The sequence below is a fragment of the Scomber scombrus genome, chromosome 18, assembly GCF_963691925.1.
Source record: "Scomber scombrus chromosome 18, fScoSco1.1, whole genome shotgun sequence".
In the NCBI taxonomy this organism is placed as follows: domain Eukaryota; kingdom Metazoa; phylum Chordata; class Actinopteri; order Scombriformes; family Scombridae; genus Scomber; species Scomber scombrus.
Genome location: NC_084987.1, coordinates 28,377,071 through 28,400,236, shown reverse-complemented (window position 1 = coordinate 28,400,236; position 23,166 = coordinate 28,377,071). Strand labels below are relative to the sequence as shown.

Sequence of the window (23,166 nt, the reverse complement as noted above, 5' to 3'; positions counted from 1 at the left end):
CTGAAAGTATTTGGTGTATTTTTCCAAATACAATTTGAAAAAGTACATTACCCTCTGCCGTAAAAAGTGACGAGTCTCCCTGTGTACCCGAGAACTCTCAGTCAGCAAATTTAGTACAGGGATTAGTTTCTCCTTTAGCTTTAGAGTCTGTAAAACAGCAGATTAAAGACCATTTCAAGTGGGATATTACGTATAATACATATACATCAACCATATGATAAGGTTAAGTAATCACAACACACACTTGCCCTGTTCAGGCGTCTGTCCATGAACAGCAGCAATGTGTGGACACAGTCCATGTTGACTCCCTCCCATTTGTGGGATGCCTTGTCCACATGAACAGATAGCAAGACATCCAGACATGTCAGCGGCAGTGCTGACAAGATGTTTACAGTATGTCTATGGAAAGAAGTTAAATTAAAATAATTATTAACATTTTGTGAGCTCATTTAGTCAGTCACCTCCTACTTCAGATTAACATAGATCATGTCATCCAAACATTTATGAATGTGTTTATAAATTAATGTTTATAGTTGCACAACTGACCCTTGGATTTCCTCCAAGGTGCCTTCTCCATCACATGACAGCAGCAGACAGTGGCGAAGAACAGCAGCTAGGCTGCGATACAGAGCAGCATCCTCCTGAAAAAGACAAACCATGAATTATTAAGAGAGCTGGATACGGCTCCACCACTCAGCTTTGCTAAACAATATTTCCCAGTGCTGCCAAAAACTCTCTGCAGCCCACAAAGTATTTTCACCAAAGACCACCATTATAAAGAACATCAGCAAAACACATACATACTCAAAGTCAATTATGATTATTTTCTATCATGGATGTTTAAAGACTTTATATTAGTAATACTTTCCCAGAGCCTGGAAAATGTTTTTAAAGTGCATGACATCATTTCAATGTTGTAGTAGTAGTAGTAGTAGTAGTAGTAGTAGTAGTAATTGTGTTGTTTATTGGAACCATGTACAGTGTTAAACATAAATGTTACCATTAGATGTAATGTACCAGAGTTAGCTTATAGGTCATTTTCATCTGCATTTCCTTCAGTAGGTCAATATTAAAACATATAACAGCACAATAACAAACAGTACAAAGCAAAAACACACAGGCTACATACAAAATAGAAAGCTACACACAATAGCCCATCCCATAGAACTTACTGAGCGAGTTTACACATAGTCACATTGCAGAGGAGGGGCCAAACTATTTAAAATGTAATAAACCAGACACAAATTTTAAAATAATCTAAAATTCTCAAAGTTCAATAAATTGTATTTCTCCAGTATCCTACAGTGATGGAAATGCTTTGGCTTTTTGTTCAGAGTTTGTAACTAGTTTATATAAGGCTGTTTCTCCAGCCTGGCGCCAACATATAATACAATAAGACGTATGGATCGAGTGGTTGAGTGTTCTAGAACATTCTGTGGTAGGTAGGTCTGTAATCTAAGTGGTCAGTTTCTAACTAGTCTGACCATTAGCAATCATACCTCATCTGGGTCCTGCCTGTATAACCTATGAGCAATGTTGAAGAGTGTCTTTAGAATCTCGATGACCTCCTGGGATATCTTCTTGGAGATGAAAGGAGCTGTGCTATCACTGAGCACCTCATACCCCTCACCCCACTTCACAGCCAGGCACTGCTCTAGGGCTTTGGTTAGTACTGCAACTCCTCGCTCCTGAGAAGAGCAAATAAAACATAGGCACTATGGAAAATGTACATCAACTGATATATGAGACTGAGAAACTTTCAATTCAATTGGGAAAAAGGTTACATACAACATTGTGAAGGTCTATTTGTGTCTAAATATATTTTTCATGCTGACAAAAGATGATGATAATGTGAGTTATTGTGTGACTACATAATAATGATACTGTGGGCTGTGTCTTCTGTGATAAACAAATCATTAGTAATTTTTCAGGTCTTCTTGTAATCATTGGATTCTTTAAGATTGTAATATGGTCATTTATGATTGGCTACAGAGTCTGAGAGATGTCAGGGTGAAAAACAAGTAATTTGGGAGCAAGGTTTAATAATTGGTAAGCAAAACTCTTGTACAGTATAGTAAACAACAAGGCAGAGGACATTCAGTCAACCTTCTCAGAAGATGATAAAGAAGTAATTTATTAAAGTTGGCAACTATCAGGACTTGGCATGAAACACCTGCTTCCTGGTGGTCCTTGACTCTCACACTGCCCAAACAAATCTCCTGCCAAAGAAGAAGAAGCCATGAAGTCAGTCCTTGAAATATATATTTTTATCGCTTCTGATGAGGAGCAATCTTTGAAGTGTTTAGCTGTAATTAATAGCTTTATTAATGGTTAATAAATCACTTACTCGTGCTAATTTAAACTTTTGGGTTACCAGGTTGTGGAAAATCCTCCTCCATCATGACATGTAGCTTACTATTTTAGCTAAAATGTTGTTTGTCAGGTTGACAGCAGCTTATTAACTGTTCCAACTGTGGTTGCAATTTTAGTTTTAAAGTTTTTTTGTTGTTGTTAATATGCATGTGACTGTGTGCAGGAACAGGAGGAGGATTGGTGGACTGCGTGATTGGCTGCTGCTCACTGATTGCGGGACTGGTTTCCAGGCTAGCGGTGGATTGGCTGCCTCATCAGGACCCAAGCTATAAATACTTCCAAGATGGTGGTTGTGCCGTGGTACAGGGGCATTCCTCATCTCCTCCATCTCCCAACCGGTCACATATTAGTCTTTGCTATCTTTAGTTTATTTGTTTCCTTTGTGGTGGCAGGGGTGGACTGACAGTTTTGTTATCATATTTTCTCATGTTTTATTTAGTTAGGGAGGTAAGTGTTTGTAATTTTGTTTCTTTTGTTTCTGATAGGTTATATTGATTACTTCCCAGTTACTGTAGATTTGTTTTGTTTATTGTTTTGGCCTTTGTCCACCCTGAAGTTAACCCCAGTTTGTTACTATATATTTCTTTATGTAAATACATTCACTTTTGTTACACTGAACTTGCTTTGTGTTGGTGGCTGCTTGCGACTTGGGAAGATGGGGCTCATGATTCATGTTGTGTCTTAGACACCCCTAGATTGGGCATAACATTAACATTAACATTAACATTAACCATATCAATAATTAAAAACACCATAAAAACCATTACTAGGAAAAAAATAGAAGAAACCTTAGGAAGAGCAACAGAGGAGGAATCCCTCTCCCAGGACAGACAGACGTGCAATAGATGTGTGTACAGAATAGAACACATTAACTTTTAGTGTCACACAAATTATTCATTTGAGAGAATTAATCATTAAATTGTTTTCTTTATGACATCTTCTGTACTCTGTAATACGCAAAGAAGTATCATGTTTAAGGTTACTATGTTATGGACTAACATGTTTATGACAACAAGGAGAAAAGACACAAATGGAGAATTGATGCTGCAGCTGATCATTTTTGTTGTAAAATGTGAGTGATGACAAACGTGCCAGAGATTGGTATGTATGTGGTTATCATAACCTGACACATTGTCTATTGTTCACAACACACATTGGAAGATCACATAATCACATAAAGAACAAGCTTTGTTCACAGAATTTGTTCTCATTAAATTATCACAACAAAAAAATACATACTTGGATACTAGCATTGTACCTGTTGTAGCTGCAGTCTGAGCTCAGGCCTCAGAGCAGTCAGTAAGAAGAGTAGTCTCAGCTTGTAAAACCGGCCACTAGATGGCTCCCTGCTCCCAATCCCCTGCTTCAGACTCTCCCATAGATCTTGCAGAAGTCTTCCATGGAAACAGGAATGAAAAAAAAGTTAGGCTAGGCTTTGGTCAGCAGATAGATAGCATTATTCAAATATGACTTTCTTGTATTATTAAGAACATACACCTAATATTCTTTGAAATAATGAGTTTTCATTATTAACGGAGTACTTAAAGTGAAAATTATGAAAATTCTGTGGGTGAATTATTGAATAAACAATCATTCTTTACTGATCATCGTCAATATACAGTGAGATAAGAGCGTTTAAGAAGTGTCCAGGAATTGATTCTTCACAACTTTAACAAGGACTCAAGTGAAGTGTATTGTCTAAATGTTGTTGTTCATATGTGATGACTAAACCTAAGCATGTAGCAGTGTTCATCCGGTATAATTACTATTATTACCTCTGGCTGTGCACTGTTGCTCGACTGCTAATCGACTATAACAACATACAGTCCACTGACAATTAAAAGGAGATGTTACAGAGTGACAATTCTACCCCTACCAAATAATCTCTGCCTGAGTAAAAATTATTTATGTTTTATTTCTTTCATTTGTACACAAATACAAAAGAGATGAAACAGATATTTAACACTTGAGCTCTAGGTATTTAACCCACCTAGAACTGGATCCAACATGTAGCCAGCTATCTGAACTCAACCCTTGTGACAATTACAGACATGGATCTGCTAAACTAGGCTTTATGTGTAATGACACCAGTGTTTCTACTAATGTCTTTGATTCTCATTATTTGACATTTTATGGCTAAAGCTACCCATTTGAACAAGTGTCACCTTAGTGTGCTGGCCGCCTCCTGCGCCCTGGGGCTGTTGTAGATGACATTACACAAGACCTTAATGGCCTCATTCCTACACACATCCCCATCATCCTCCATTTCTTCCTCACCACTGTTCTTTTCCTGGATGTTCTTCTGAGCAAGCGTCATATGACGATCATCTGTCCACTTATCACAGTGATGAACAAAGCCATTATTGTTGGCAGCACAGGCTACCACAGGACAAGAAGGGGGAACCACAGAGTTAACAGATAATGGTGTAGCATCACCATCTGCAGCCTCCTCAGAGCCACTTGCTGCTCTTGTGTGAATCCGGCTGTGTGTTCTGGGTGACTGATCTTCAGCTCTCCCCTCCTGTTTTGGGCATGCCTGAAGTAAGCTGATGCCTCCCAGGTGTGCCAAAGTGATAAGGGCGCTATCAGTGACCATAGGCCCTAGAGCCCGACGGTCACGGGACAGGATACGCAGTGTCTGCAGGCAAACCCGTAACACTGCTGGCTGTAGCTGACTACTGATGAAGCACAGCAGGGCTGTGGCCAGGTGCTGTAGGAACATTTAGTAAAGAGAGGAAAGTCACAGTGATGAAAGCTGAGAGGAAATCAGTTTGAAGAGAAGGAACAAAATTAAAGAATAATAAGTTAATAAAATGTAGGGATGTATCTTGTGCGTACTATGCACCTACAGACACATAAATACACAATCGATGGCCTACCTCTCGGAGAAGAAGATCAGGTTCATCGTCATCTGAGTCAAAGTCAGAATCAGAGTCAGAAGCATACTCTCTCACTTTGTTCTTCCTGAACTGATCAACCAAGAAATAGAGTTAACATTAATAAGTACAAAGGATTTTAGCTGCAAAATACATACAAAGTCACATTTAACATTCAAATTCATAATTCAAGCATTGTTGTTCAGGACAGGAACCAGTACTGATTTTCACATTTTAAAGTAGAAAAAAAAAATTGTTATAGGATGGCGTGACTATAGTATAACACATTTTTCGTCACAACTTTTGCAACAATTCCCATACGACAACACTTGAACAGACAGAACTGCATGACACCAACACAAATATCGATTTTTTGGAACGTCAAATATATATTATTTATTATTTTAAAAAAATGTTTTGATTAATTCTTAGATACTCACATTCCTTTTGTAAATAGCTCTGTCATTGTATGTACTAACGATGATGACTTTCCTCATGTGGGCCTTGAAATATATTATTGTGAACACTCACAAGCTGTTGATCATTCACTACATCTCCCACTGTAACACATTCTCCAGAATATATCTTAGCAAAGTCAACAAATGAATGAAAAATAATCGAAAAATGTATACCATCCTAAAAGAGGATGTATCTCTTTCTATCACAAACAAAGCTATAAATAAAGCCAGGCTGAGTTATTGATCTATTAAAGCAACATTCTTGATACTGAACGTGAACCTCTGCCAAACAGAAATGGGTATGGTATGAACCATTTCTGTTTTGTCATTTGGCGATAGAGAGAAGAGCCTACAATAGCAAATTGTATAATATCTGTTTCTGAATGAAATGGAAACAAAATGTCTTCACCAATAGCTGAACACTATTTAACTGTCATCAGTAATTGTAGTGAAAAGAATAATAACCTTCTCTGAAGTTAACCAATAGTTATTAACAATACACCTACTTCAACTGTTATTATATTATTTCCATTATGTGATTATTGACTGTCCATTTAAACGATTACCAAATGTCTTGACAATACTGATTGTCTAACCCCAGAGCACAGAGTAGTTATAGTGTAGCGTATGGGTAACTATCTGCAAGGTGAAGGTTAGCTGGATGATGCTGAGTCATTGAGTATCTAAGGTGCTTTGGGACATATGGCTGGACATGATTACACAATCGGTTTTAATACACACACATACATGCAGACACTGGAGATTACTATAATACAGAGCAAACTCAGCTCAGCTCATCTCTATCTCTCTCTCTCTCTCTCTCTCTCTCTCTCTCTCTCTCTCTCTCTCTCTCTCTCTCTCTCTCTCTCTCTCTGGATTTACTTACTTCTTCCAGTTCTTGTTCCTGAAGTCATTGATCCATGAACAGCGACAGAAGTGAATGTGTAAAAAATAAATGAGATCCATACATTTGAGAAATAAGTTTTAGGGGGAGGAGTGTTAGAGGAGCTAGAGCGGAGAAGCAAGAAGCAGGCTGTGTTGAGACACTGCTGTGTAACACCATTCAGCACAATATTCCACAGCTCAGACAGAGGCTATTGATCAGGAGTCACTTTAACTGTTCTTAGGTGTCTTGTTCGAATGCATCGACACAACAAACCTGTGTTCAGAGGTCAGTTCAGTATGGACATGGGCTTCCATGGACTGTGGCTGCAGGGGCCCCATGGTCCTGGTCGACACCCATGCCTGCTATAATTATTATTGTTACTATTGTTGTTATTGTGTTTTTCTGTGTCTCTCTCTCCTTTCTTTTGGGGTCACCAAGAGCCTGGTTCTGCTCGATGTTTCTTTCTGATTACGGGGAGCTTTTGTTGCTGCTGTCACCAACTACTTGCTCATGGGGGAATGTTTGGTATACTAAATTATGTTGTCATCTTCCACTACATGAATAAATTGAATTGAATTAAACAGTAGCAGTGGTCTCATTCTTGCACTGTTCAGACATGAGATGATTACTGGGCTGGCTTCATCAAATATTCAAAATATAGCATTATAATTAATTGGTATTAGTTGATGTGGACAACATTTTTGGCCACATTGATTGTACATTTTTGTTTAAAGTGCTTAACCATTTACTGCTTAGAAATGTCAAAGATTGGGTAAAGCTCTTGTATACCACAACCCAAGCAGTGGCAGTTAAAGGTGTATACCTTGCTGCCTTACCTTAACTTGTTATTCACTCTTGCAATGGAACTACTAACAGATGCAGTGAGGTCCAAACTAATGTGCACAGGGCACATTAAAGTTCACTGCACACAGACAATGACATTTAATGTAGGTGTTTTATTGAAATGTGTTTATCAGTGCTTGTCTATTTAGGACCTGATACAATGAAAATATTGCATACTGGATTGGCTTTTCAAAAAGTCCCGCTACCCAGTGTAACCCAAAGTCACACATTTATATGAATTGTGTATACCTGAGTAAACAGTGCATAGTCTCTCTAGAGAGTTTTTGTTTTTCATTTTATCTGCAGTGCCTGAGAATGGAAAAAGTGAGAATCACTGAGCTTGAGATTTGCTTCAATGTATGTCAATTTGCTAATATTGACCTGTGACAGGCAGTCGTTGCTCAGGATGTAGTCTTTGTGCAAGATACTGATCCCAAAATTGATCCTGATGGTCAAGTCAGCATCTTTGAAGGTAGCTTGCTACCATCATGTGTGTGAATGAGCAGAAACACTGTAAAATACTTTGTACAAAAGCACTACATAAATGTAGCCATTTACTAATTATTATGTGGATAGGCATGCATGTGTGTATATATGTGTGTGATTAAGTCCCACCTGGCACAGGTCTAGTCCTGTTATTGTGTTTACTGTATCAGTACAGCCAACACAGAGTGAAATAAAGCAACATAGAGATATAAAGGATTGCTCTTCATTGTATCCAAAAAGTTTATATTATGGGGGGTGTAATGAACTAGCGAGTCTCCACGTCTCTGCTTCTGGGGCATATGTCAGGACAATGCACCATAGAGAAAGCCATATTATTTGTCCCATATTTGCATAGAAAAATTCTCTAAACGTCACCAACATGGCACACGGCAGAGAGGTCGGTAATTTTAAGCATCAGTGTGAATCCAGCAGCAAAACATTCAGAAAAAAAAGAATCAGTGCTACAAATGAAATGGCTTTTAAATTTCAAAATCTGGTGAGACTGATTTGCGTCCATACATAATTACATAATGATGACATAGCCTACTTATTTGTGATGACGATGTCTTACAACTCACGCATGTGTGATTTCATTATATTTTAATACAGTGAAAGCTTGATAAAGTTATACTGATATAGGATGCAGATGGTGTGTATTAGTGAAACAATTTTAAGCAATTTCCTTAATTGATGGTTGACCACGTTAACAATCAATAGTTGCTTAATTATTAATAATTTATAAAGTAGAGTGGAGGATTTTGATGATAAAAGCATTTTATAAACTACCATGTTTACCGTAAATCACAGTAAATGAGGAACCTCATTAAACAGTAAGAGGCTTCAGCTAGTGGCACAACAGGGTACTACAACTCCTCTCATCTTCGGAATTATCTGTTAATATGATTTTAGTTCATCACATTATTAATGGACATTACTCAATAACTGATTCATCACTGACATCTTTAGTGTATATAAAAGGAAAGAATAGGAATATTGCAGAGAAGCAGCTGTGTTCTTTCATAGAGATAGCCTCACACTGAGCAGGTGGTACTAATCAGGGCTAGAGCATGGTAAGAGCATCAGGATCAGTGGAAGCAGACAAGGATGGACCTTGAATAACCTCAGAGGAAAGAAGTTTGGTTGGGCAAGGGTTAGCGGTTGTAGTAGTGTAAAATGGCAAGAGAAAACTACAGAAAGGCAATAATTTAAAACAAAAATTACAAATGGAATGACGGAAGAGATGAAGTGAAAGAGAGAGGGAAACACATATAGTACTAGCTCCAGCTAGAATGTTTTTTGAGTACAGACCTTTTTTTTCTCCTGCACCTCAGAGTTGAAAAAGAAGCACTCTGCATACTGTGGAGAAACAGATTGGGAGGACAAATCAATACATATACACATTTGCTGTGGTGTATTTCCAAGTGAGTATTAGTTGGTCAGTTTAAACATATCCCTAGTATACCCTGGGCAAGAGAGTTACATCAGTTGATGGAAATTGTAATATGCATACCGTTTCTATTATTACAAGAATGTTTTTTCCCCCCAGTTACACACTGATGCAATTATTAACCTGGGTGTTGTAGCTGTCCAGTAAGACCTGGACAGTGTCCTGGTCTCCTTGGGTGATGCTCTCAATGATCCTCTGCACATCTGGCACCATGCCTGAAGCCAACCTACTGACCAAACATTCTAGTAATTATGCAACCTAGTTCCATCTTATGAAAAGAAAAATAATTGTAATACAACATTTAAATTGAATTCCATCTACAGTATATTCAAATTAATCATCATTTGAAAAATAACACAACTTGACAGCAATGAAATTAAATTCTTCTTGAATAAATAAAATGACAGGGCATAATGAGATAGAAATAATTCAAAGTGCCCATGGAAAAAAATATACAGTATAACCAGAATTTAAATGACATCATACCACTTTGGGTAAAACATTTTTACAAGTTTTAAAAAATGTCTAAATAGGTGATAGAGAATAACATTACCACCAAATTAATTTGTTTTGAAGTAGTTGCTTAATTGTCACTAACAGTTTTCAGGTGTTTTTTTTTTTTTTTTTTTTTTACAGCATTCACATGTTGTCACTGTTGGAACGGAAATCAAAGCATTTACTGTAGTGCTTACACAGCAGCAGCTCAGTATTAAAACAGCAAAGCAAAGAGCATGAATTGTGCACTCACCTGTTGTTGACGTAAAGAGAAGACACACGATGCCTCTGACCGTTTCTCTGATGAAACAATGACTTACTTATCTTCTTGTTCCACACATTCCCTCCCTCCTTAACGCTCTAAGCCTTGGATTTACTCTGGCCATCTACATTACAACGTACGTATGTGATGTAACTGAGCTATGTTGGAGAATGTCCCCACATGCTTTCAGCAGGAGGCACGGAAACATCCCAGACTGTTCACCAGGCTCAGATCTCTACTCATTCACATGAAAGGTGAGGTCTGGTGATACCCTGACCTTTCATTAGCCTTTTTTTTTTTTAACAATAATTGTTATTGTTTGTAAACAGTTATTTACTATTAAAACATTTAACAATAATTATTACTTTTTGTAAACAGGTATTTACCATTAAAGGTTTTTACAATAATTATAATTTTTTGTAAACAGTTATTTTCCATTAAGATTGTCTCCCATTTTCAAATGTATGTCAATATTTTAATAGAGGGGTGTCAGAAACAATGGACAGAAGAACAGAAATTAGACCAACAAATAAATTTAGAACTTCTAGTACTACTACTACTACTACTACTGATGATGATAATATTAATAATAAGTATTATTATTATTATTATTATTATTATTAAGTAGTCAGCAGCTTCTGCTCATCAGTATGGAAGACATATAAGAAAGAATTACACACAAAAAATACACACACAAATCTTAATATACTCAAATTCTAAAAATACAAGTAACTTTTTTATTTATTATTGAAATCAAATATAACTATCACAGCCAAATCATCTATATTTGTCACAGCTCTTCCTCTCCCTTCCTCTTCTGTCTTCTTGCTTTACCTGAATTTTCCCACAGTGAATCTAGCAAGAGGTTTGTTGGATCTCCTGTTTTTGTGCAAATAAATATTTATTAAATGATGGCCTGCTTGCCTCTGATTGACTGTAACACCACACACTATTAGAAGAACAAGCAATGTATGTGAAATAATTCCAGAGTGAAGTTTTTTGCTTAACATACAAGTAAATACAGAGATCACAGTAGGTTTTATTTAACCCTGTCAAAGAAACATTCATTACATAACAAAACTAATTCCTTTCTTATATACATACTCTGGGACAGTTGATGAAGTTAATGTTGAATACAGAAACTGTGGTTGTGAGGGGGTTTGTGTATAATTTAGGTAATTTAATGGTTTAATTTGCATTGCAGGTGGTTCATTCATGAGTTAAACGTTGTATAAATGCCGCCACCAGGCAGTGCTGTAGAGTCAGTAAAAAACGAGTTGTGAAAGCTTCGAGAGAGTCTGTCAAGATCAGGATCACACCTGTAGACCTTGCACTCTGATGGCAGGTGTAACTGATGACAAGGTGCACGGCACACATCCAAATAACAAATATACAAATTACAACCAATTTGGCAGCAATAAATCAGAGAACCATCACAAATGATAAAATTGCAACATCAAGTGGCGAAAGCTGAACAGACTTTAAAATGGAAAAGGATCGAGTTGAATTTAATTCGTGTGGAGGTTCTCTTTGGACTGTTTTTTCTTACTTAATGACTGACTATTCTACCTCTGTATTCATTGTTTAATGGGATCCTCTTCATTTTTTGACTGGTCACACCAGCATTAAATCAGCTGTAATCCCCCCCCCCCCCCCCCCAACAGCTGTGTCAGAATCCCTGTAAGTTAGTGTTTAACTGAAGCTATTCTGAACTGCAGCTGTGCTAGTCAGCAGTTCATCAGTATGGAAGACATAAGAAACCATGAGACATCAATAAATATTCACTAAAACAACACAGCACATTATTAGTTGTGGGATATTTTAATTTGAGGCTCTTTCCAGTGTATACATTGTAGTAGTACATGCATTACAACATCGTCTCCAAAGTCTCACTCTTGCTGTTGGTACAGTTTAGAAATGAAGGCACGTGTACTTAAGAATCATACAACAATGTCAGAAACCACAGATGGAATACAAACTGAGGAAGACTCTGTAGGGGAACTCTTTCTTTCTGTGGGGTTTAAATGTGCAAACACAAAATAAAGTGACACAACACAAACAATGAGGCAGTACAGTAACACTGACTTTACAAGTCAAAAGCTTGAGGAAAGGATAAAACTGGAGTGTCATCTATTTAAAATCATGTTTTCTTAGCTGGGAACACTTTTAGTCTCTCTACAAATGGAGTAATGTAGAACTATTGGTTAGTATGTGAATAGCTCTATTAGAGTGAGGGAGTGACTGGGTGGAATGAGGATGAAGTGTGCTGAAGAGGATCAGCCTGGCTGACTTCAGTAAGCATGGTTGGCCACAAACAGAGACTCCTGAGCTGCTGCTCCCTTATTTCCAGAGGACAAGTACTTCCCAAGAGCTGCCTGGCTGTTATTCTGTAGAGAAACAGAAAGCAAACAGGAAATGAAGGAAAAGCTGCGTTTGCGTGTTTTTATTACATTCAGAAAATTCATCACAATTTTCATGACTTTAGTTAACTAGGTTGGAACTCTTCCCTGACAGAAAAAAATGTATGCACAATGAGCAGCAGGTCCCAATGAGCTCCGTGACTACTCATGGGCCTCATGCAAGAAGCACTTGTACAAACAGATTTGTTAAATGACAAGTAAGCGTTTGTGGCATTGGACAATCTTCTCATACTTCAAATTTGATCTGAGGTAGCAATGAAATTCATGACTGGTCTAGATGGACCTGGTAATGTCTTCATCTGAATAAAATTGAAATTGAAAATTCCCTGCTGGCCTTTTGGCGTGATATTTAAGCTTAACTGAGAAGAATGGTGTGCAGAGTTTTTATTTGCTGAAGGGGAAACGTTTCTTTGATCTCACATTAAATCTGGGTTCAACCCGTGGACATACGAGCAGGATTTGTGACATCACTAGTAAGCAGTGTTGTAGAAACTAAAGCTAGTGCACATATCCTAAGAATAGGCTTCTGTCTAGCAGTGTGAACAATATTTACATATTCTGGATATATCAATGAAGGAATGAGATTTCTCTTCTTATTAGATAAATGATTAAAACAAACAAACAAAATATCCAAAGAAGAATATTTTCTATATCTTAAAACTTGTTGGAAGGAATCTGTAACCATTAATAAAGTCATTAGTTACCACTTACTTAGTATGCTTTCACAGTCCACTTAAACGCTAACTACTACTGCATTAACTTGATTGGGACGGCCCTTAATATGGTGAACCTCCACATGAATTCACAAATGAAGGGGGAGTGGATAGGGTGAGGTGTTAGTGGCAGATTTGGGATTGGGCCACAGACTCTCAAGAGTCTCTAGGGTAACAGAACCATGGCAGTACATTTACTTTTAATAACTCACAATATTTTGCTATTAATGCGTCTGTGCCTTTAGGTTTTTATTGTAGTAGTGTTATTCTTTCTTTTGTAAAATATTTCAATACTTCACACATAAATTGTTCTATATTGAGCAGAGAATGAGTCATGGTGTGTGTAGCAGTATACAAGGTTTGCCCTACTGCATTTACAGTAGGTAAACTTCTCACCAGAGCTCTTTTGATATACTCTTCCTGGCAGGCCTTGCCATTCTCCTTCTTGCCTCCCCAAGCCTTCAGTGCAGAGGCCTGCAGGGCACGGCCATAGGAGAACGTGAGGGCCCAGGGTCGGTGTAGGGGACACTGGTTGATGGCATTCAGGTTGATGGAGGCATCCTCCTCACTCTGGCCGCCTGACAGGAAAGTCACACCTGAGAGAGGAGAACACAAACAAATATTGGATCAGGTGGGAATAATTATTTGTCATGACCATATGTAGTCAGAGTATATGAGCAGGCTCACCTGGCACAGCAGGGGGTACGGTGCGACGCAGGGCGGTGACAGTTGCCATGGCGATCTCCTGAGGGCTGTACTTTTTGGGGCAGGAGTGTCCAGCGGTCACCATGTTGGGCTTGAGCAGTGTGCCTTCCAGATAAACATGGTGGTCAGACAGAGCCTTGTAGACAGCTGCCAACACCTGAAGCAGCAGGGAGAACAAAACATCAGATTCAGTTATGAGAAATGCACTCTGATTTCCATTCCCTCGGCAATAAAATAAATTTGGCACCTCAAATCTGCAACATCTAGGCAAACATACTGCTGATGCTGTGCTAACATCACATGAAATGGACAGTCTGCACACATTTCTTTTGAGAACATACCAAATTCAGGGAGATTACCACATTTTCCCACATTCATAAGAGTCAGGTTGGAGTATAATACTCATATCTTGTCCATGCATCACCCAGCATCACTCACCTTCTCAGTCACATACTGACAGCGCTGCAGGTCATGGTCACCATCTGGGAGAATCTCAGGCTCCACGATGGGCACAATGCCATGCTGGGGGGGCAGCAGGGCAAGGCATTTAGATATGTATTATGGAGATCACAGCAGCTACCATCATGACAACAGACAAGAGCACTTCCTCTCCTGTGTCCAATTGGTTCACAGTTAGTTGGAAGAGAAGCTGATGGGCTAACAGTGTTTTGAGTTGTGTAACAGTTTTTTGAGAGCCACTGGTTTGTGTTACATCACCGTGCATCAGTGTTTTTTACTAAGCTGTAGAGCTGTGTGTGTGTGTGTGGGTGTGTGTGTGTGTGTGTGTGTGTGTGTGGGTGTGTGTGTGTGGTAGTGTGTGTGTGTGTGTGTGTGTGTGTGTGTGTGTGTGTGTGTGGCGCTAACCATCTGGCAGATGCTGGCATAGCGGGCCAGCACATTGGCGTTCTCCATGATGGCCAGGCTGGATGGGGTGGTGGGGGTGATTTTTAACACACAACGCCACTTGGCGAAGTCAGCGCCATCCTTCTTGTACTGAGCACAGCGCTCATAGAGTCCATCCAGACCTGACAGAGACACAGCACACAAGCAATCTGATGAAAGACGGTGTGAACAACGAATGAAGCTGAGAGTTTCTGCTCAAGAAGCACTACCAGTGAGACTTTTCTTATAAAAATGTCTTGCTTAGCATCTGCTAAAATTGTTGGTGAAGTTGCATTGTGGGTAATGAGAGTGGAAGATTTTGACATGGAAGAAGAATGTGTACAATAAAAAAGACAATATCTCTGGTTCTGCTTTTTTTAGTAACTGTCCATTTCATATTTCTGGTAGAAAATAAGGTCTAAGTTAATACATTAATGATTAATGAATGACATTTCTCCACTTCCTACCACTATGCAAAAGTGAAGGGGAAAATATCTCCTTTGCAGGAGCTGCTATCTTGCTTGTGTGAAATCATTTGGAGCCAGAGTCTGCACAGTAGAGTGGAATGGAGGTTGTGAGAGCAGCTGTCACAGCTGATAATCATGACATAACACCCCCTTTGTTATATCTTCATATCACTATTTTATTTTAAAAACTAAAAAAATTAGCAGTTGGACAAATCAGCATGATAAGAATGACCTTAAATGACAGAAATCATCTTTGGGAAAACATATTTTATGTGTACTTGAATGTTTCATGTCCCATCTGCTAACATGGAGAGGGTGGGATTTATGACCTATACTGCGTCCTGCCACCAGGGGGCGATGTTTTGACTTCACTTTTGGAGAGCTGTCATGAAGTCCATCTTTGTATACAGTTCTCACTCTCTTGTGTGTCAAGCATGATTTTTTCCTTATCATGATGTCTCATTGTAAATCTGCAGCAACCCTCCACTGTACAAACTGATGACAGTAAATCCCATCAGTTGACAATACTGTTGTTAATAACTGCTTAGGGCACAAATGTTCCAGAACAACACATGTATCTTGTCCTGTCTGTGTCATACCTTCACTGTGAAACTACCACTGCCTAATAAAGAGCTCCACTCTACCTTGAGTGGTGGTCTCTCCGTCGGTGCCGGCAAGTGGAACCACACCCTTGTCCACCTTGATGCCCACCACCATGCCCTTCTCTTTGACCAGCTGGGGAAAGAGCTTGCCGTCGTCTGTCTTTTGGTAAAGTGTCTCGTGGAAGAAGATGACGCCGCCGATGCAGGGTTTGACCCTGTCGTCAGCAGTGAAGAGAAGCTGGCGGTAAAGCCTCCTGTTCTCCTCTGTGTTCTCAGCGTTGATGCTCTGGAAGCGCTTGGCCACACTGCCTAGAGTTGCCAGGTAAAAAACAGGGTGGCAGGTGTTGTAGAAAAACACAACAATTTTTTAAAAGAAAATCTGCATGACAAACTGGAGTTTGAAATCTTTTGGCATTTACCAGACAACTTATACTGTGGGAAGTTTAGAATACTGTGTTTTTGGAGGGATAATCAGGATATCTCCACCTCTGCTGTTTTTAGTTTGAAAGTCATTTTAGTTGTCTTTCATGAATCCCCAAACTTTGTAGAAAGCTTCTGACCCTTTATAGCCAAATCATGCCTACTCCTGACACCACAGGCTGCATATGGCTCTGAACTGGGTGCAATATACCAAACAGTGATGTTCTCTTTTCAGATTGCCTCTATTTAAATACTTTCCTGCCTGGAATGGATTAAACTGTACAGTATTTCAAAAGAAAAAAAACACTTCAAAGAAGCCAGAAACATAAACACTTTTTGTATGGCATAAGTGGTTTTCGTCTTCTTAACTATGTTGTTATACGTCACAACCTCTCAGATTTATCTGGTGATACCTTGGAGGTCCTGAGGCCAGGTCAGGAGTTTCTGCTACTTTGTCCACAAAATATAAAGTGCAATTGCAAAGAGAGTGTTTTGGTTGACTGTAACATTTCAGCCCACAATGAGAGACATGACCAGATAACCGAGGGGGGTAAACGGACAGTTTGTATGTTAACTACAATACATTGGGTACAAATGAGACCATAACTACATACAACAAGTGATTTTACACTTAAAGTAATCACTGAGTTGCTGAATAGACTGTGGTCAGTAATTGTGGTTAATATGACTGGGCAATATATGGATATTATATTGTTATAATGACATGAGACCAGATGTTATCTTAGATTTTGGATATCATAATATCATGATATGGCATAAGTATTGTCTTTCTCTGGTTTTAAAGGCTGCATTACAATAAAGTAATGTCATTTTCTGAGACTGTTCTAGTTGTTATTTGGCTTTACCCTCTTAGTCATTATATCCACATTAATGTTGATTATATATCAAAAGTCATATTGTGTAAATATTTTTAGAAAGCAGCAAAAGTCATCCCTACAGTATTGTCACAATATTGATATTGAAGTATTTCATCAAAAGTATTGTGATATGTCACCTTGTACTAGTTGTAAACAGGAGGAGTGTGATCCTATCTACCATTCATTACTGCCTCCTTTTTATCTCTCAGTGAGTCTGTGGTACCTGTGGATTCATCAGCTGCCAGGATGCCTTTCCCAGGAGCTACAATCCTCTGAGCGATATCACTGAGCTCCTTCTTCTGCTCAGGGGTCAGGAATGGATATGCATGAGTCATGTTGACTGTGAAAGAGACAAGAAGAGAAAGGAAACAGATTTAAATTGTGCAGTCTTACAAAATAACACCACAAGATTACCACATCTAAAAGGAAATGTGAAGAAAATGTTACCAGAGATTCTACCTTCCTTAAAAAACTCAATGCCCCAAGGACCCATATTAAATAAAATCTGTGGAACCTCAGGGTCTCAGGGACACCCTGGAATTTCTATGAACAACAGGGCCCTATCAAAGACTACATCTAACTCCCTGAGAAAAACCATGGATCCCTTGGAAAAGCAGCAATTACTTCAGGAGATCCTGGAACCTTCTGAAAACACTCTGGAAGGTTCACTCAAGAAGGTCAAAACTAGCTTTAAGAGTTTTTTCCACTCCATCAGAAATCAATAAGTTGATCAGTTTGTTCTATTTATTTACTTTATACAGTAACTTTCCATATTTTGGGTTTTTTTCAGTTTTCACTCTGGTTTTCTATGAATTGGTTATATTTCACCTTCTGTTTGTTAAGAGACACAAACGTTTCTTCAGTTTTTTAGTCTAACACAGTGAACTATAGCTTTAGGTTGTGGACTAAACAAGACATTTGAAGACGTCATCTTTGGGAAACAGTGATGAAGATTGTTCACCATTTACCGATATTTTATACACCAAACAGCTAATCGATTAATCAAGACAGACTAATCAATAACTAAATATACGTTTGTCGCAGCCTTAATACAATCATTTTTCTTGTGTTACTTTAACTAGGCTACAGTTTGCTCATCATTCTTTTGCACTTTTATTTAAGTAGAACTTTTCAATATTTGACGGCTTTGCTGTTTATACTCAAGTGAAGGATCTGAGTACTTTTCCAGCGCTGTTTTTAAGGATCCAGGTCCTGTCCTGGAGGCCCTTCTACCGGAGAAAAAACTTCCTAAGACGAATAACTGACTGTAAGTGTCATAACTTTTTCATAGGAGCGCTCCTGCCAGCGATGTTTCATTTCCTGCTTGTAGCCTGCTTACATTTACAACGACGGCACTTCCGCGTCCTTGCCAAGCCTCAATGACTTTGAACTGTACTGGGAGTTGCCAAATACTGGGCCTCCAGATACACACCGGGAATAACTTATTTTATGATGATGTGATTTGATCTGTGGCTTTAGACAGACATGTTTAAAATGACTATAGACCTAATAGCAATCTACGAGGTGCTTGGAAAATGCATCAATAAAAACGTGACGAACTAGACTTAAACTCTACGAAGTGAATATGAAAAAGCAACATCCTCTAAACTACTGATCTAGACCCTTGGATGTAGAAGTAGTGGATGGAGGAAATAGAACTTACCGGGTTGTTGCTGTGTACGTGCAGTGACAGGAGTAACAGATAGATGCAGGAAGCTGCTGTTGTAACAGGAGCCAGATGAAGGATGAAGGACGAACAGTACAGCAGAGCACAGGGGCGACCTCCAGGCAGGGACTGTCCAATCAGAACGCAGCTTCCAACAAGCTTCAGCCAGTAGGAGGATGTTGTGGATGATAGATTTTAATATAAAACCCCCATCGTTGTCTTACAGGCAACTATTCATTAGTTGATCAAAAACCTGCTTCTAAAGGTCCTACATGTTTTGTCACAAATATTCTATTTGTCCTTCAACAGTTATCTGTTCTATTATCACATTCTCTAAATGTACATAATTAGAGATTCATATATGAATATTTATTGTTTTTGGCAACATATATAGTTAAAAGAGAGGCTTTGCTTGATTTGAAGGCATCTCAGACTATATCACAGTCTCTTTCTGTGAAAGCTGTTATGAATAAGACATTAAAGCACACAAACTGTCAATCAAAGGTGAAGGACTAGAGATAACTATCCACATCAGTGTTAGAAAACACCATTTTTTTAAGTTTCAAATTAATAAATGATGAACATAGTTTCTGGTAAAAACCAGGAGAGAAAAATTCACCATTTAGTCAATTCTCAGCTGTTACTGCTTTTTGAGGTGATGGTGTCCAATATTGACAGACTGGTCTAGGGAGGTGTGCAGGTGCGTATCATATTATAACTGGAAAAGCATTTATTTTACACGTCATTGTGAAAGGCGTCACAATGAACAAACTGTTTGTTGTCAGTCTTTCTGGCTGTTTTAACTGCTTTATCCTAACTTTGACTGTCTTTGTTTTCGTGTTTGTCTTCTTGTAATATTTGCTGGCATGTATTGATTATTGTGGCTTTGGTGATATCTATTTATCTATCTATCTATCTATCTATCCATCTATCTATCTATCCTGTTGCAAATTGCAATTGACGTGCTGTTTGCCTATAAGACAGAGCTGAGGGCATACTAAGTCAAGCAGCTGTAGGCATACGTGAGGAGCCACACACGCCTCATTAGTGGGCGATACGTTACAAGACCATTATTCTCACTTCTGCACACCAGACATCCGTCCATTCTACCTATAGACGGGGCTGACTATCATATAAAGATGATGGGAAACGCATTTCGTCCTCTTCACAGATTTATTTAAACGTGAAAAACATTATTTACTCCTTAACATACTGATGAGGCACGTGTTCTGCTGCTGAGAAAATATTGTCGGATTTTCATACGATCTGTCATCACTGTCTGAAAAACAGTCACATCCTGTGACTCAGACAGTGTTACGTAACACAAACTAGGGACTAATGCTTGTTCCACTGAGTCTATAGTTATCTATAGAGTATCACTATAGATAAATAATAAAGCATGTTGCAACGGGCTGTATAGATATTGAAGAGGTAGAGGTTGTATTACCTTCCTTCCAGATATCCTTTTTGATAGAGCTTATAGTTAGCCAGCTCCTAGTTTATGCTGCTATAGGCTTAGATTGCCGGGGGACTCCTACCTCCATACTCCTACCTCCATGATGCACTGAGCTCCTCTCTCCTCCTCTCTCTCTCTTTATCCATCCATCTATATCCATTAACATTCATGTACTATTAATGCATTCAATAACCTAAACCTCTTCCCCAGAGTTCTCTGTGCTTTCTCATCTCACAGGTAATCTGGGCCTGTAGACGTCCGGATGACAGATTCCAGTCCCGGACCTTCTAGCTTCATTGTTTATTTTCTATGTGCTACTCTCTCTCTCCTATTCTTCCTCTCTCTCCCCTCTACCCCAACCGGTCGAGGCAGATGTTCTCCCACTTTGAGCCTGGTTCTGGTTCTGAGGTTTCTTCCTGTTAAAAGGGAGTTTTTTCTTGCCATTGTCACTAAATGCTGCTCATGTGGGAATGTTGGGTCTCTTTAAAATTAAAACCTGAAGAATACAGTTTAGAACCTGCTCTATGTGTAAAGTGCCTTGAGATAACTTTGTTGTGATTTGGCGCTATACAAATAAAGATTGATTGATTGATTGATTGATTGTATTTCAATGCAGAAAATGTTAAAGGATAGGTTCAAGTTTGTCTTAAAACAACACTGCCACATGAACACTGAAATACTTTCCAGGCTGAAATCACCCTTTTCTGATCATGCTTGCTACTGTGGCTGTGGCTCAGGATGTAGAACGGGTAGTCCACTGATTGGTTGGTTTGGTTTGATCCCCAGTTCAATATCTTGCCGAAATGTTCTTCAGTAATATATTGAACCCCAAATTGCTAACAAAGCTGAACCTGTCCTTTGAAGTCAATCTTCCAAATGCTGGTTCAGAGGCTGCTCTACCTTCACATGTAATCCAGCAATTTAGTATTGCACTTTCAATTCTTCCAGCTCTTCCAGTCCACATGTTGGTGTGTCCTTGGGCAAGATATTGAACCCTAAATTACTTGTGCCAGCACCCTGGTGTGTGTGAATGGGTGAATGTGACATGTAGTGTAAAAGCGATTTGAGTGGTTGAAAGGCTAGAAAGGTGCTAGTGCAGTCCATTTACCATTAATTTATTCAACCTTTCTTTAAACATCTGAGTTAGAGTTGGATCAGAGGGAATTTGTTTGAAGAAGGGAAGTTGAGTTTAAGTTCTTTGCTCTTTTGCTTGGATATCCCATTCAAACAGTGTCACAACAATCAATTCAATTCGATTTTTATTTTCATCCTTCATTCTTGCCAACTGCACACATGTTCCCCATTCCCTCATCACCACCTCAGTATATATACCCGCCCCTTTCCCTATGTCATCTGTCAAAACAATTAATTCACTACACTTGCTGTTTCAACACTTACTTCAGTTTTGATCATTATCTGTTCCTGCTCTTGCTTGCCTGCCCCGTTTGCTTTATTTGCCTTTACTCACTAACCACCTTTTGCTCGACCTTGCCTTCGACCTGAGAACTTTTATCTTCTGTGTTTTTCAGATGTTCATTTGAATCCAACTTCCCGTGTTCAGAGTCATTACACATGCAGCTGGCCTACTCAACAAGGGCCAGGACCCCATCTGCCACAGACTTATCCTACTATATGAACACTATATGTAAAATCTCCTTATTTACAAATCTGTGAATCCAGCACATCTAACTTGATGCATTAAATCAATGCAAATGTTGTTATTATTTTACATCTTGCATATACTGTTTATACCATACATTTGTACACTCCTGCTCAATATATTGTACATTCCATTCTCTTTATTTTAAATTCTGTACAGCTCTTCTCACTTTAAAACATATTTTATGTTAATCCTAAATAGTATTGCTATTTTTTACGTTATTTATGATTACTTGACTTTTGTGTCACTTGCATTTTCTCTTACTTTGTATATTTTGTTTGATATGCAACTCAACACTAAAGCTAATCATAGCACATTATTGGTATGGTTTGTAATTAAAACCTGATTCTGGTTCTGATAAAACCTGTGTTTGATTCTCATATAAGCATACATGATATAAACCCATATCCCCATAATACACTTGTCAGCAGTTGGCACATATGTGGAAGTGTACTGACTTACAATGAGCCCAACATACTTTACATAATTATTTTAAACATCATTTACTAAACTGTTCTTTAAGGTTTAAACTACTTTACAGATATATTCTGCTGCAACCAGTGAAGTGTGTGTTGATATTTTCTCATATCAGCATCATTTTATAGGGATTGTCAACCTGTGTGTCTAACCCTGGATTTCCACAGGGTCCGTCAGCGGCACCTTACAGCTGCGCCACAGTTTAGCTCCGTCCTCTGCCCAGTGTCAACTCACACCGGGAGCGTTACAGCAGCGGAGCGGTGCCTTGGGAGTCAGCAGTATTCGCGCGAGATCACGCGATAATCGCGAGACCCCGCGAACTGGGTGTATAAAGTCAACAACAAGAAACAACTGGTTTCTTCGCTTCTCGGACCTATTATCCGAGACCCTGTGATCGATTGACTGCTGACCTGGGGCCACCGGTTATGACGTAATGTGGATGTGAGTTTGTGATCTGCGCATTGTGTTTTATTTTGAAAGGGGACGGAAGTTTTATTATGCCGATTCTGTGTCTGACTTCCTGTCTGGTGCAATCTGCTCTGTTGAGCTTGTCGCGAGTTAGAAACGTGTCCGTGAAAAATAGAAATGCTGCGGATTGATAGCGCTGCGGCGCGGAGAGCCGCTGCTGGGACGTTGCTGACACGCTCCTGGTGGAAATACTCTCATTGATTATAGTGGTACCTATCAGCTCCGG

General features: G+C 38.9%; 2 protein-coding genes across 2 annotated transcripts in view; both read right to left on the bottom strand.

Moving 5' to 3' along the window:
- si:ch211-195b15.7 (synembryn-A) overlaps positions 1-9,582 on the bottom strand; it is a 10,543-nt gene extending 961 nt beyond the window's left edge. The window contains 10 exon segments of the mRNA XM_062439480.1: positions 47-147; positions 249-399; positions 547-641; positions 1,500-1,688; positions 3,632-3,767; positions 4,539-5,083; positions 5,253-5,342; positions 6,594-6,611; positions 9,231-9,278; positions 9,493-9,582. Coding sequence (XP_062295464.1) covers positions 47-147; positions 249-399; positions 547-641; positions 1,500-1,688; positions 3,632-3,767; positions 4,539-5,083; positions 5,253-5,342; positions 6,594-6,611; positions 9,231-9,278; positions 9,493-9,582 — 1,463 coding nt within the window.
- A 2,352-nt stretch (positions 9,583-11,934) lies between these two features.
- Positions 11,935-18,976, bottom strand: LOC133998945 (fructose-bisphosphate aldolase A-like). Its single transcript, XM_062438003.1, has 8 exons — positions 18,877-18,976; positions 17,437-17,553; positions 15,958-16,224; positions 14,829-14,989; positions 14,403-14,486; positions 13,947-14,121; positions 13,656-13,855; positions 11,935-12,513 (listed from the first exon to the last, which is right to left on the bottom strand). The coding sequence occupies exons 2-8, from the start codon at positions 17,546-17,548 to the stop codon at positions 12,418-12,420; spliced, it is 1,095 nt and encodes a 364-aa protein (XP_062293987.1). The 5' UTR covers positions 17,549-17,553; positions 18,877-18,976; the 3' UTR covers positions 11,935-12,417.
- Between the last annotated feature and the right edge of the window lie 4,190 nt (positions 18,977-23,166).